This window comes from Trichosurus vulpecula, chromosome 1 (assembly GCF_011100635.1).
Source record: "Trichosurus vulpecula isolate mTriVul1 chromosome 1, mTriVul1.pri, whole genome shotgun sequence".
Taxonomy (NCBI): domain Eukaryota; kingdom Metazoa; phylum Chordata; class Mammalia; order Diprotodontia; family Phalangeridae; genus Trichosurus; species Trichosurus vulpecula.
The window spans coordinates 129186663-129202954 of record NC_050573.1 but is presented as its reverse complement, the minus strand read 5'-3'; the positions used below and the strand labels follow the sequence as shown (position 1 = coordinate 129202954).

General features: G+C 37.8%; 1 protein-coding gene across 3 annotated transcripts in view; it reads right to left on the bottom strand.

The window, feature by feature from the left end:
• CSMD3 (CUB and Sushi multiple domains 3) overlaps positions 1-16292 on the bottom strand; it is a 1625828-nt gene that overhangs the window by 901630 nt on the left and 707906 nt on the right. For all 3 annotated transcript variants that reach the window (XM_036758935.1, XM_036758944.1, XM_036758952.1), the window contains one exon: positions 14838-14925. In XM_036758935.1, the coding sequence (XP_036614830.1) occupies positions 14838-14925 (88 nt within the window). The remainder of the gene's footprint in view (positions 1-14837; positions 14926-16292) is intronic.

The window sequence follows — 16292 nt, the reverse complement described above, 5'->3', positions numbered from 1 at the left end:
TCAGAGGAGGGGCAGGGTATGTATTGTGATCTAACTTAATAAAAGGATGATAGCTAGAACGGTGTAGTGCTTTAAGGTTTGCAAAGTGCTTTAAAATATCTCATTCTATCTTCATAACAACTCTGGGAGGTAGGTGCTATTATTAACTCCATTTTCCAAATAAGAAAATTTAGGCAGACAGAAGTTAAATGACTTGCCTAGGGTCACACACCTAATAAGAATTTGAGGCAGGATTTAAACTCAGGTCTTCCTGACTCCAGGTCCAGTACTACCTCTTGAGCCAAACTGAGGAAATCATAGATCTTCTGGATTTATGCTTTATTTCCGCAACCAATTTATTAGCTCCCTGAGAGGCATACACATTTCTAGATTTCTACTGTATCCCCCCTGAGGACATCTGGCATAATGCTGAAAATAGCTGGCACCTCACAGTTATATGCCAATTGGTTGAACCACAAAATTTCTAGAGTATAACAGAATGCCACCTTTCATTTGTATAGTATATTGCCATTTGAAAAACCCTTTCATACGCATTGTTTTATCTTTAGAACACTGTGAGGCAGGTAGGATACTTTACAAATGAGAAAAACTGAGGTACAGAAAGATTGGGGGACTTGCCCAAGGTTACACAGCTCATAAGTGAAGAGATGCCAACCTAAGCATCACATTTGATGTGTAGTTTAGGCTCTTTCTAATATATCACACTGATTTACCATTAAATCCAGAACTCTATTTACAAAAAGGCCCCATGAAGAATGGATGGCCTTTTAATGAATCTTTGGCTGACTTTAATAGAATTATGTGCTTTGAAAAACAACAACCAGAAGGTCTATAGGCAAAGTGTAATAAAAGAATTAACCAAAATATACTTCCATCTAAAGGAATGATACTATTGAACTGATAATTCTGGTGTCAGTGCAGTGAGCACAGCAGGTCTAGATTGATATTTTTGATATATCCGGAAAGATCACTTCTGTGAATTAATTGTACCAGTTTAAAAATCACATCCTAGATCTCTTAAATTCAGAACCACAAAGAGAATAATGGCACTGAAGAGTAGAGCCTATATTGAATTTAAATGCTAAATTATTCTTTTCCTTTACATTGCCCTCCAATTTGTTAGCATCTCCTTCCTTTTTTCTCACTCAGACTTTCCTTTGTGTATTGCTGACCTCTCCCTTCTTTCCATTTTTCTTAATCTTCACATCCTTTCTCTACCCTGGCACCTCTTATTCTTTGTGTCCATTTTCTGATTCATCCTTTCTCCCTCCCTCTCCCTTTAGTCTCAAATCCCTGCCAACCATCTCATTATCAATTCTGCTGCAGAAAAGGAGAGTAGGTCAGAAAGTGTGGATAATTAATATGTCGTCTCCCTTTCTCCACTTTGTGGGAGTCCTACAGTGGTTTTGCCACAAGCACTTTACTTTATTCAGCTGGAAAAGGCCAAAAAGTCATATATCGTATAGAAGAGTATTCCCCAGATAGACACATATATTATCTAATTTTAAGTGATCAATCAGACTCTTATAACAGCATGGAGACCGCTAAAAAAGATTGGTCTTATCCCGAACATACTCAGAGAGTCGTCAATATCAGAGGCTAGAACAGGACAGAGTGGATTCTTAAAACTCTCCCTTTAAAAGTAAATCCAAGTATTATTTGGGTTATTAGACTTTGTTATCTAATGGTTCATAGCACACTTATTTTTTATTGTGTCTTCTTATCAAACAATGTTGGATAACCAGGTACAGTGGTCCAGAGGACTTAGCCAGCTTAGGCTGTCAAGGCTTACAGAACTTGCTCTATTTTTTGATTTGGAATTGTTCTTGGGCCTTAAGGTGCCTTGGCACCTTTCCGTACACATTTTATTCTAGGAATTATTTGTAAGAATGTTTGAAAAATTTAACAGTCTCCACCTTTGAATCCTAATTAGATCATTCTCATTGGGGTGACTGTTGTTGTTAAGTTGTGTCTGACATTTTTTGACCCTATGTGGGGTTTCTCTTGGCAAAGATACTGGACGTTTCCTTCTCCAGCTCATTTTACAGATGAGGAAACCAAGGAAAACAGGGTTAAATGACTTGCCCAGAGTATCTGAGGCTATCTTTGAACTCAAGTCCTCCTGACCCTAGGTGATTCACTCCAATATGCCAGCTAGCTGCTCAATTGGAGTAACTTACCAAGCTTTAAAGCACATGTGAGACTGGACACCATGTGATACCTTAATGCAATGCAATGAAATGTAATGCAATTCAACAAACATTTATCAAGTACCTACTATGTGTCAGGTACTATGCACATACTGGACATTGAAATATAAAAAGAAAATCCCAGCTCTCAAACACCTTAACACCTCATGTTGTTCCTCGGAGGATAAAGCATGTAGACAGATAAGCAAAGGCAAACTATGTGCAATATGAAGTAATTTGGTGGAGGGACACTAACAATGTGTGTGGAGGTGTCATTCAGCCAGTCAACTAGCATATATTAAATGCCTACTAAGTGCTAGGCACTGTGCCAAGATAAGACACTCCATATCTTACCTCTGGGCATTTTCTCTGGCTGTTCCCTATACCTGCACTGCTCTCCCACCTCATCTCTGCCTGCTGGCTTCCTTGGATTCCTTGAAGTTTCAAATAAAACCCCATATGTTATAGGAATTTTCCCAATAATTTTAATTCTAGTTCCTTCCCTCTTTTAATTTATTCCCTACTTATGCTTATTGGACATATTCATTTGCATTTTGTCTGCCCCATTAAATTCTTGAGGTAGGGACTTTGGTTTTTTTGAGATCCCCAATGCTTAGCACAGTGTGTAGCATGTGTTAGGCATTTTATAAATGTCTACTGACTGTCTGTGCTAAGCGTTGACTTGAGGTAAGTCATAAAAAGACCTCTTATAGGGAGGAACATAAGCTAAGTCTGGAAGGGAGCTATGGATTCCAAGTCACAAAAGTAAGAACGGAGATCATTTTAAACAGCCTTGTAAAGGCAAAGCAGCTGCTAGTAACATTGTTGTTACAAAATAGCATAGTCAGGCAGGATCTGCAAACTAAAAGGAAAGTAGGGGGCGGGGATAATTGTTTGTTTCCCAGTTGGGGTAGCTATGGTTCTGTGGAGCCATGGAGCAAGAGTGGAGAACTACCTGTGTGCCGAGTTTGGTGAGATGAGAGCAAAAGTGGAGAGCTGTCTGCATCAGGACTCAGGCAGAAGTCAGTGGCCTACTCCAGCTGGAAGAAGAGGAACCCAGGAGTTCAGAATTCAGCCCTGGGGCAAGATAAAAACTTTGCAATAAGGTGCTGAGTGTGCTTTTCTCTTGCATCCCCCTAGGATGGTTTGGGACCTGGGGGAGGGTGGAGTTGTCTATGGTGAATGGGGGGAAGTGCCATGGACTTCCAAGGAACCCACCTTGTTGGCTTTGTTTTCCAGCCACCCGTCAGGACTTGGAAGCAGGGGCTGGAGCAGTGTGGGGAGAAGGACATAACCCCAAGAGAACTTTATCTGGACTTTTGTTGTTTGTGTTGGGACTTTGCTCATTAAAGCATGGAACCTGAGAGTGCCAGGAGAAAGCCTTCGATGGCAGTGTGGGGAGAAGGACATGCTCCCAAGAAGGACTTTACTTGGACACTCTGCATTGACTGAAGAGATTGTAACTTGCTGTGACCTAGGGGTAGATGATATTTGTATTTTCTGCTACCCCTTAAGGATGATATGTTTTGTTAGGGAAGATCTTGGCCTGAGACCCCCTGCTTGTATAAACAAGTATTTTGGGGAATGCTACTGAATGATATTTTGCTTAAGGATATTGCTGTGAATGTTATGGTTTAGTTTATTGAACAACAATATATGCTTTATGAGTATTCTGAGAGATGCTATAAGATATGCTAAATGATATGTTTTATTTAAGATTATGTGGCCACCTTCTAATAATTATGTGATGGGATCTCAAAGTATAGTGGCTCCATTTGGTCCAGGATCCATGGCCATTTAGATAATAAGGCCAAGGATCCTGGAGGGGTGGAATGTAACGGCAAGCAAAGAGGGACTTTTTGATGTTTTTTTCTTTTGGAGTGCTTCTCAGCACTAAGGCAATCAAGTGCCTTTGATTGAGTCTTGCCTTTGTTTTAATTAAGAGTCTTTGGTTGAATCAAGAGTCGTTGATGACTTACTTAAGTCACAAGAAAGCCTAAGTCACATGAGTTTGAGTCACATGGTTGTAATGCCCTCTGACCCTGAGGAACTATACACTCTGAGGTTAGCATTTTGCTTTGGGGCTTACTCATTGGAAGAGTGTTTGTATGATTTGGCCAGACAAGACTATGGGTAGCCTTTAAGGAGGCCCCTGGCTTTGAAAACCCAGATGTTGGTGTTTCTCTCTCTCTGGTAACTATGTATGTATTGCTATGGTCAGACAGTTAGCAGTCTGTCTTTTGATTTGTGTTATTTTCTCTGTTTCTAATTTCTGTTTGTGTTTTCTCTGAAGTTCAGGGAGCTGACTTTTTCCCCTGAACTAAATGAATCATATATGTATTTGTAATTAAAGTGAGATTGTAAACTACTTAAAGTTGCTTTCCTTAGAAAAGCAGATTAAAGGATCTGTGATAGCAGCCCTCCTATGGGCTAGTGTTATTAGCCTTACACCTCCACAGTAGCTGTTATAAGATAGGAGATGGAATATTCCTAAGTTTGTGATCTGAAATTAAACTAAAGAGCAACTGGTTCATCACTTTTGATTTACAAATGGGAAAAATTGAGGCCCCAAAGTGGTCAAGGTACTTGCATGATCACCCATATGGTAAATTGTATGGGGAGTAAAAAGATCATTTGGCTGGAACATGGACTGTGGAAGGGAGAATAGTGTGAAAGATGCCTAGAAGGTTAGTGAGCAAGATTCTGGAGTTCTTTAAATGCATTTTATTCTAGAGGAAATAGGGAACCCCTTGAGATTCTTGAGTGCAAAGTGAAATGGTCAGTCATGAACTTTAGAAATATCACTTTGGCAGATATGGTGGGTATGTATTGGTGAGGAGTAGCAAAAGGAGGCTATAACAGTAGATCAGTAATGTTATAAGGTCATGAACTAATGAGGTGGCCATATGGGTAGAAGGAAGTCCACAGATACAAGGGAAATTGGGAAGGTAAATTTAAGAAGACCTCACCTAGGAAAAATGGAGGCTATTGAAACCTGCTCAATGTTACATATGGATGGTTATGATGCTAGGGAAAAAGAAGAGCTGTTTAGCCCTTGTGCTTCCATCATCTGAGCCGTATGTGATCCCCCAGTTGTAGGAAAGAGAATAAAAAGAGAAGTTAGAAGAAGAAATCTCAAGAAGTACTTATCACCTAGACAATATAGACTGCTAGGCATTCACAGATATTACCATTCCTTTTCTCACCTCTATACAGCTGACCAACATGTGCTCAGAATGTACAACCTTCAGTGGAATATTCCTTATCTTGCTAGGTGGTACAATACATAGAGTATTGGGTCTAAGTCAGGAAGACCTGAGTTCAATTCTAACCTCAGACACTTACTACTTGTGTGACCCTGGCCAAGTCACTTGACCTCTGTCTACCTCAGTTTCCTTAACTATAAAATAAAGATAATTTTAGCACCTATTTTGCAGGGTTATTGTGAGAGTCAAATGAGATAATAATTGTACACCACTTAGTATAGTGTTAGGCATACAAATGTTGTTGTTGTGGTTGTTGTTATTAATCATCTTCCAAAGCTCAGCTTAGGTCCCACTTGCTTTATGAAGATTTCCCGTATCTTTCTCATTATTAGTTCCTTCTCTTCCAGTACTTTGACTTTACATTGGATTTATTCCAAATTTATATTTATTACTTGTCTCCTCCAATAAAATGTAAATTCTTTGACAGCAGTTAATGTTTTATTTCTATCTTTGTCTCTAGCATTTGGCAGTGTTTGACACATAATGGATACCAAATAACTGTTTGTTGGTGAATTTGTTGAAGGCATGGTAACTGATTGAAAAAGGAAGGGGCATGAAGAAAGGGAAGCATCAAGGGTGGCTGGGGTGATAAATCTGGATAATAGAAGGGTGATGGTACCCTCTCTAGAAATTGAAAATTTAAGGAGAAAAATCAGTTTCAGGGGGAAGACACAGAGTTCTATTTTATACATGCTGAGTTTAAGATACCTATGGGACATACAAGGGAAGATATTCAGCAGTGATTTGATAATGTGTGACTGGAACTCAAGAAAGATGCTATTTTCGTTCTAAAAACTGAAAATAAAAAATCACAGGAGGTAGAAACTTTATTATCTTCTCCTATTATGAATGATAAATATGTGCATATATAGATTTGGGAATCATATATATGATGGAGGTTCTTAAAATCAAGGCAATTGGGATCACAGAAAGAAGGGGTGTAAAGAAAGAGAAGTAGTAATACCTATTGAAGCATACCCAGGAGTAGGTTGAAGGAAATAAATACATTGGGTCATTTTTCATTGTAAACTAAATTGGTATAATATTCATGATATTGTCATGTTCTTGGAAACTGAATAAATAGGTGGCAGTCACCCCATAGGATCACCTCAACCTGGATAGTCAGTCCTGAATGATGCTGGGTATCGCCCTGGTGAAAAATGTTCCAAGTACATTTTAGTACTACATATCCCATAGTCCAAGCATACTGGGTCCTGTGGTGAACGAGTAGCAGAAATCGCCTATACTCTTGCCTTGTGTACTTTACCTAGTTGTACTTAATATAGTGGGATCTTCCTTGGCTTAAACCCAGAAATCTGAAGAGTATTAACTGCAAAAAATGCAAAGGGTGAGACCGTATCTATCAAGAAAATAATGTGTAATAGAAAATAATGGTGCATAAAGTGAGCAAATTTTGTCCATCAGTATCATCATAAAGAGTTACATGTAATTAATTTTATCTGTAATTACTTAAAGTGATGCATTAATAAAATGTTAGCATAGTATAAAGTTCTTTGTGTTCACGGGATAACTATTTATTTCCATATAATATCATAAAAATGACTTGCTCTTACCCTACCTGATAATGCGACTGGGATGTTCAATTAAGTACTATCTATATCAAATACAGAGCTTGTCATTCTGTATTAAGCACAAACTGAGTAGTCGTTCATATTCCCCATGTATCATATGCTTTTATATTGGCCAACCAATGTGATTAATTCCACCAATGATTTTTTTTAATGCCCTGTCAGGTCTGACAGCAGAAAACTGTGTAGCTTTTTAGGATTAATTTCCATTGATTTCTCCATATATATATTCAGTCTTCTTAAAATGGCTGTATTTTCCCTAGGAGACAGTTTTAGTGTTCTATACCATAAAATCCTATGAGAGAGTTGATGCCCAGAGCAGCAACAGAACATTTATGTCTCATTATTCTCCGCTTTCAGACCACGGCTTCATTGTCTTCCAGCAATGTTCCCAAAAGGTACAAGAATATCCTTTGAGGGAGAACTAGGGATTAACCATTAATTGCATTGAACTTAGGACTTAATTATGTTTACATAATAATACCTGCTCTGCCTACTACTTAGAGCTAGTATGAGCATCAAATAAAAGAGTGGATGAGAAAGTGCTTTGATATGTAGGAAGGACACTTATTATGGAGCCAAAGACTCATACCTGTAACTTCTGTTATCTCTAGTTTGTGGATTCCTGCCTGCAAGTAGGGGGCAGCTAGGTGGTGCAATGGGTAAAGCAATGGGCCTGGAGTCAGAAAGACCTGGGTTCAAATTTGGCCTCAGGCATTTCCCTGAAAAATGATCCTGGGCAAGTCACTTAACTTTGTTTGCCTCAGTTTCCTCATCTCTAAAATAAGCTGGAGAAAGAAATGGCAAACTATTCCAGTATCTTTGCCAAGAAAACCCCAAATGAGGTTAGGAAGAGTCAGGCATCACTGAAACAACAGAACAACAACAATCTGCATGTAGCAGTGGGCTTTAATTGTTCATTTATCAGCATGTTTGAAGAGTTGGCTCAGGGTTTAAAGAGTAACAGACTGGACTAGTAATGCTAGCCTCTGGGACAAGAAACACAAAATAAGCCCTGGGGATAGATGCCAGGATAGCAAGTCTGCTGCTAAGGATCTTGCCACCTGCTACCTTCCTATTTTAACTAATGATTCTTGCTAACTAGGTGTTAAACTCAATGATTTCTACCTGCTGGTTTCCAAGTACTGTAAGAATCAAATAAATTTTGGCTCCCTGGGGAAAATCTCTGGTTACCCTATCCTAGTTACATCCTGGTGATAGGTTTGTGTCATGAATGCAGCTGCTGTTTTTGTACTGACACAGCTGAGGAGGAAGTCCCTTGCAGGTTCGTTGCTTAGATGAGCCAGAATTCTAGCAACTCCATATGATGATCCAATTTTTTCTATAAAGCCTGTACTTCCTGAAGAGCTATTTCAAGAAGAACTCTTGTGTCTAGGTGTATGTTCTTTTTAATGGTCAGAGAGTGATGAGAAACACTAAAGGGAATGGTATCTTCCTCATCCAGAAGGCAAGTATAACACACCATCTTTGTTACTGAAGTGGAGGCCATGTGAAATTCTACAAGTTGTCCTTTCCCAGAAGCTTGCTTCCAATTTTAAATGCCTTTTCTAAGCACAGGAATCATTGGCAGCCTTTACAATCTTTCTGGCTGCCTTTCACTCTATAAAAGCCTGTTATGCTCCATGGGCATTTCAAATTAGAAACAAAGCTTTTAAGCCTTCAAAACACAGCTGCTGGGACTCTCACCTTAAAGAATAGAGTAAAAATGGTGAGTATAATATAGCAAGTCCCATTGGATGCCTTATGTGTATAAGACTTTTTCTTGTAGAATTCTTCACAGTAACTTGAAAAATAATTTTATTGTAGGTTTGTGGGTATGGGGCTACTTCAGCAATGCAACCAATAAGTCATTTATTTTTATGGTGTACATGAAAAATCTTAAGATAGGTTCATATGGCCTTGGAAATTATTTGGGGAAATGCAAACACTGCAGTCTGGGCCTTCTTCGATTTCCATTAAACAAAGAAACAACATTTCTTCTTCCCTTTATACATCTAAGTAATTACACATTAACATTGTTGATTGATTACTGTACCTCCAAGGATATTATGCATTTCATGGTGGTACAGGGGAAAAATGCTGGATCTGAAGATAGAACACTTGAGTATGAATCCTGGTCCTGCCGTTTATGAAGTGTGTGACCTTGAGCAAGTTGCTTACCTTCTCTGAGCCTCAGTTTCCTCTTCTGTAAATGTTGAAGTGATATCTTTTGATTTTATTCCCATTTATAAATCTATGATGCTATAATCATATATCCTAAGCTGAATTCAATAACTTCTTCCTTAAACCAACTTTTGTTCTGAGTACTATATTCTTTTTTAATAACATTACTCTCTTCTACCCAGACATCCTAGCTAAAAATTCCATTATTTTTCACTTATATGTATACCCTCTTTTTTATCAATCTTTCCAGTACCCTCACATTCAGATTCCCGTTATATTTCATGTAGACTACTGCAACAGCCTCCTTGACTCCCCATCGTGAATCTTGGCCCATTTTAATATATCCTATACATTTCTGCAAGATTATTAATCCTAAAGCACAGTTCTGATTACATCACTCACCTTACCTTCCTCTGTCTTCCCAAGAAAAGGTCCCTACTATGCACTCAACAATCATAGGAACCCTAAGAAATAATAGGTTTTTGGAGATACTCAGGTTTAGTCCTTGCCTTCATACAGGAGAATGTCTAAACCATTCAAGACATGACCATCCTCCTTGTACCTGCCTCCCTCTTGGAGAGGTCTCTATAAAATAGGAGGTATAGCATAAAGGTTGAAGAATGGTATTGGTACAATGCACCATCCCTTAAACATCTTCAAAGCTTTTTCATTGTGTTGTTGGTTGCTAAGCATTTAGTTAAGACTGGTATTGACTTGCACAGACAGGGAAGAAGGTATTTGGTACAAAGTGGTTCAGAAATTCATGAGTTTCCAACCATAGGCTGCTAATAAGGATTGTGTGATGGAAGAAGGAGGTTTAAGAACCTGAAAGGAAATGACCGTGTTTACTCAGAAGATCTGAATCTTTAGTTGTGTTTTTGTTTGTTTGTTTCAAAAGCACAGGACCAGAGTGTATGTTCTCAGATCAGTCCTCAAACCCAGTCTGTGATAGTCAGTCTCCAGGCCATGCATCAGTGAAAATCATTGGGTTTTGCTAATTTTAAGCTATAGTATTCTTAAAAAAGAGTAGAAGACACTGAATCTGTACCTTTTCTCAACCTTAAACCTGAGAAAACAGAAATACATGTCTTTTAGAGAAAAACAAAAAAACACTACAACCTAATTGTGATTGATGAATGGGTCTCTAACATTAGCAACACATTCTACAAACATTCCTTTTGTTTAATGATTCCCATATGTAGAAATTACATTTTTTGAAAATATTACAAAAACTAAATTTGACCTCTCTTTCTCTCTTACTGAAGTGTATTGAATTAGATGTCAGCCTCTCAGTTGAAACCATGGACAATTGGAAAGGTTTAGAAAGACAAGGTTGAAATATGCACTACTCATAGTCCTAGAATTCAGTCTACACTTACAATATGTGTTATTTGTTGTTGTTGCTGCTGCTGCTGCACTAGGGAAAATTTTCCTTTGAAGTGGATCTGTTACTGTTAATAGTCACTATATGTATTTCAGAGGGTTAAATGGTATCTCTGGTGACTAAAATATATCCTGTTCCATTGAGTATAAACATTTTCCTGCAGAGTTCCCCACAGTGATTCATTTTTAAACTTTGTTGTTTAAAGTTTAAAGTTCTACTTTGTTCTAATGTACTACTTTGATGCTCCATTATTCTGTGGACAATCCCAGTTCTCAAGGAGCTGACAGTCTAATGGCAAGGCAACTTGGAAATAACAGTACAAACAAGATACATGCAGGGCAAAATCAAGAGAGTAAAGGAACTAGCCTTAAAGAGAATCAGGAAAGGCTTTCTTGCAGAAGATAAAATTTTAGCCGTGTCCATTATGGAAGCTCATAAAGACCACCCACAGAGGTATTTGGATTGGTGTCTCTGATGAGAACACTGATCCTTTAAGTAATAAAGTAAGAAGCATTAAGGACCTATTTGAATTTTCTGATGCCTTACCAAACTGTGAAAAATGGCCAAAGAAATAACATAAAATAGGATAAACATACCACAAAAGCCAAGTTTATTAGAAATACTAATACCATGAAGAAATAACATTTAGTTCTTTCATTCTGTCTTTCCATATATGAATCAGCTCTCTGTCCCAACATAACTTTCTAGATCTTGGCTTTTAGGAAGTTCGTATTTCTTTCTTGTAAAGAGACTATTTCACTTTTTAAAAAGATATACTGACTTTTCTTCAAAGGAACACAGAAGTCTCTACACATTTTTCTTAGTTATGAAACTAGTTCATGCTGGCTAAGTAATTGAGACAGATGGTCCCTGAAATAGTGCTCTACACACATTGGAAGCTCAATAAATATTTGCTGATGATAATGATGAGAAAGAAATCATAAAATCTTATATAGATAGCAAAGTCAGAAGAGTGTTTCTCTCATTTATTCAAGTGAGAAGACAGAGTTCAATTAATTATCTCCACTTTAGAGGACATTGAGGAGAACACACATGAAAATTTTAAATGCTGTAGAATGATATGACTAGGCTCATTTATTGAGATTCAGAATCTAAGTCTACACATAGAATCTTTCAAAACATTTGAGATGGCTCCTAGATTTGGGGCCCTAAACAATTCATGGTCTGTTTAGCGTGTATTATATTTAATACTGGGAAGGACCTCAAAATGTAACAACTCAGTCTCTTTTCATAATACTTACTCTACTATTTCTAGACCTACCCATCCAGGGAAGATTGCTATTAATAAACTTCAAAGAATAGAAATTTTTTATGCTAAATCAGCCACCATCTAGAAATCAGATCTTAAAAAAACTATAAAATTTTAGGATTGGAAAGGAATTTGTAGATCATGGTATGCAAAAGTTTCACTAACAGAAGACAAACTGAACCCCACAACAGGCAAATAAATTATCCTCTCATGGCTATACAGCTAGTTACAGGTATAAGACTGAAACTATGGTCTTTTTGCTAATTTAATCACATTTGAATGATGTTTCAGGACCAATGATTCTCAAGTGTTTTTGTTCTCAGTACCCCTCACACTCTTGAAAATTATTGAGGATATTCTCAAAGAGCTTTTATTTATATAGGTTATATGTATCAATATTTACCACATTAGAAATTAAAAAAAATCTTAGCATTATTGAGAACAGAGTTTTCATGACTTTGACCTGCTAAAAAGGTTTTGGGGATCCTTTGGGATCCATGGAACATACTTTGCGAACTACAGCTCTAGACCCGTGGTGTCAAACTTAAATAGAAATGGGAGTCACTAAACTGCTCATAAGGATCCCATGTGGACTGTATATTAACTTAATTTAAAAATGAAATATTACCTGTGTTTTCTTGTATTCTTATTTATATTAAGTATTTTAAAATTACATTCTAATCGCATTTAGGACTCACTTGGGAGCATTACAGGCCACCTCTTTGATACCTCTGCTTCAGACTATACTCAAGAGAGGCAGGATGGTATACTAGATAGAATACCTGATTTAAAGTTAGGAAGTACTAGGTTCAAATACAACTCTGACAAATAATTTATGATCTTGAGGAAGACCTGTATACTCCCTGGCCTCTGTTTCCTTTTCTATAAAATAAAGGTAAAAATTCCTTAACTACCTATCATTCAGAGCTATTGTAAGATTCATAAGAGCTTTGGAAACGTTTATCCTATAAATGACAATCAGAACTCTGAGGAAAGTGCTACGTATCTCTAATCCATTCTAACTACAGGAAAGTACTGAAAAATCTAATACTGGTAGGTACTTGATATGAGAATAAGGACTTTTATGCATCTACCTGCTAATTCTAGGTCCTGCCCCTGCTTCTCATTCTTGAAGAAGCTTCTAAAACTATTATTTAAAATTTATGTTACAGAACCTCATCTGGGCCCTCACTGCTGCTAAGCAATCCTACTAATATCCCTTATCAACTGACTTTCCTTAATATCTCTTCCAAATCTTTTTATCCCTCCTCAAACCTTCCATGACTCGCTTTACCCCCACTCTCTCAACTGAGAACCTTGACTCATATTTTACAGGAAAAAATTGAGGCCAGTCACTATGAACTCCCTCTTTTCCCCTCTTCCTCACCTCCTGTCACACTCAGATGCCTTCTGCCACTTTTTGTTCCTTTATCTCTGTCTCTTAACCCCTGTACTCATTCAAATAATCCCCTTCTAGACCATCTTCAACACATTGACTTACCTGTTGTTCCTATTCTTTCACTTATTTTCAATCTCTCCCTATCTACTGCTCATTTCCTACTGCCTACAAACATGCTAATGCCTCCCCCATACTGAAAAAACCCTCACTCGATCATTCCATCCCTTCTATCAACCTTTATTTCTTGTAAACTCTGAAAAGGCCATCTATAATAAGTGCTTTCAAGTTCCCTCATCTCAGTCTCTTCTTAACCCCTTACAATGTAGCTTCTGACCTTTTCATCACACCAAAGTAAGAGATGATCTCTTAGGCCAAATCCAATAGCCTTTTCTCAGTCCTCATTGTCTTTGACCTGTCTGTAGGCTCTGACACTGTTGACTACTCTCTCTCTCTCTCTCTCTCTCTCTCTCTCTCTCTCTCTCTCTGTCTCTTCTCTTTCTTTCTTTCCCTTTCTTAGTTCTCTTTTTACCTATCAGACCACTCCTTTTATGTCTCCTTTGCTGAATTCTCCTCCAGATCACTTCACCTAACCACAGGTGTCCCACAGGGTTCTGTCCTGTGCTCTTTTCCCTTCTCTCTATACTACTTCACTTAGTGATCTCATTAGTGAATTTAATTACTATCTTTATGCTGATTATCCTTAAATATATCTATCCTACCCCTAAATCTCTGCTGACCTCCAATCTTGTATCTTAAAGTGACTTTCACACATCTCAAAATGTATTTCCAATAAACATCTTAAATTCATTGTGTCTAAAATAGAATTCATTATCTTTCCCCCTAAAGTCCTCCCTCCCTATCATTGTAGAGGGCAACACCATTCCCCCAATTCCTCAGGGTTAATGCCTAGAATTCAACCTCAATTCCTCACTAACTCTCTATATCCTCCATATCCATACTGTTGCCAAAGCCCATCGATTTCATCTTTTCAGCATTTCTCAAATAGGTCCCCCTTCTGTCCTCTAAAATTGTCATATCTATTGCAGACCCTCATCACCTCACACCTTGATTATTCCAACGGTCTGCTGGTAGCTCTGCCTGCCTCAAATCTCTCCCCACTCCAGTCTATCCTCTATTCAGTCACTAGAATGATTTGCTTAAAGACTAAAATGAAAATAGGAGAAATGCTCACTAGTCAAACATAAACTGGGACCTAGATAGCTGTATTATCAAGGTTAATGCAAGAAAAATCCAATCACCACACTAGAGATTTCAAGGGAAAAAACAGTTAAAAACACAACCTTTTCAATTTTATGGGAGAAATCCTGTTAAATATGAAAATAAATGAAAATTAGAGGGTAATAGAAATTACGAGCAAAACAATTTTATGGAAAAACCCACCACATGAGAATTTTCCATGTTCCAAACCCTAGACTCGACGGGACATCAGTTCTTGACTTGACAGTACATTTTTTCTTCTTGGTAGAAAAAAACAAATGTCTACACTTGGTTTCTAAAGAGGAAGAAAGAATTCAGTCAGTACTTTCCAATATTACCTGAAATCTGAGCCTACTCTCTTTCCATTTTCTGGCTCTCCTGGATCTGGGCATAAGTTCGATGCTGTTTTAATACCTCCCTCATTTACTGCAAAACAGAAAAAGGAAACAAAAGAAAATGGTACAAGATTAGGAAATCAAGAGATACAACGGTTTAGAAATTCACAGGGGAAACTACTTCCATACTTTATTACAACAAGGCAATGCAATATGAATAGAATCTATTCATTAGATTTCATTATTATAGCTTACACAATTTTTTCCTAATAATAATCTATAAGGCAAAAGAAATCTTAGTTTATATTCTTCTAAATTGTTTCTATTTTGATAAGGCCAATTGAATCATGGTACAAATGGCCATGTGGGCAGATTATACTTTGTAAAATCTTTACCAAATGCTAACATCATCACTTGAATGGCCATTTTCCGAGTACGAATGCAGTTTGCATTTAACAGTGGCAGCAAAGAGGAATGTCATCACCACGTTGTTTAAAAGTTTCAAATGAGCTACACTATCTTTATCATTGTGGGGAAAGCTGCACAAGATAATAATGAGCATGAAGCACAGCATTTAAGTTCTTATGATTTATTTCATTCAGTACAGCACCAAAGCAAATCATCTGATCTTTCGGTGTAAGTGATGATAAAGCAATGATTCAAATTAACATGAGAATTACATGAATTATGAGGTTAAGGTTGAAATGCAGAGCACAAGAGACCACAGAGATGGAATGAAATAGTGGAAAGATCCCTGGGTTGGGAGCCATATTACATATAGTCTATTCTGGCCTTTGCCACTAGGTAACTGTATGGTTTTGAGAAAAGGCATCAAACATCTCTTTGTTTCAATTTCCTTATCTGTGGAAAAACAAACAAAAACAAAACAAAGAAATCAGAGAGTGTGATCTCTATTGCCCCTTCCAGCTTTGAAATTCAGCCACAGGCTGCCTATGTGGGAGCTAACTTCCCTGACTGTAACTCACTTTTCCTTTATACCCATGCATTTCAGCCCTAAAGCCCTACCCTGTACTCCCTTACCTTTGCATTGTACCCTCTAGAAACTCATTCTATTATTTTTTTTAAACTGCCCTTAATATTAGATCTTTTCTTCTCATGGTCCTTCTAGCTTCTGAGCAACAATGTACACCTAGGTCTCCCTAAAAAACACTGCATCTCTGGACACCCTCTACAACTCTAGGTGTACACATACTCATCACCACCTCCCAACACTCATAATTTCTCTCTCTCTCTCTCTCTCTCTCTCTCCCTCTCTCTCTCTCTCTCTCTCTCACACACACACACACACACACACACACACACACACACACAGCCACACCCAGAGTCAGGAGTAGGAGCAGAAAAGCTTTTTCTCCTAACTGCCATTTCCAGACCCCTCTCCCTTCTACATCAACCTCTGTTCCTTTGAAGTTCTCTATCTCTCTCTCTCTCTCTCTC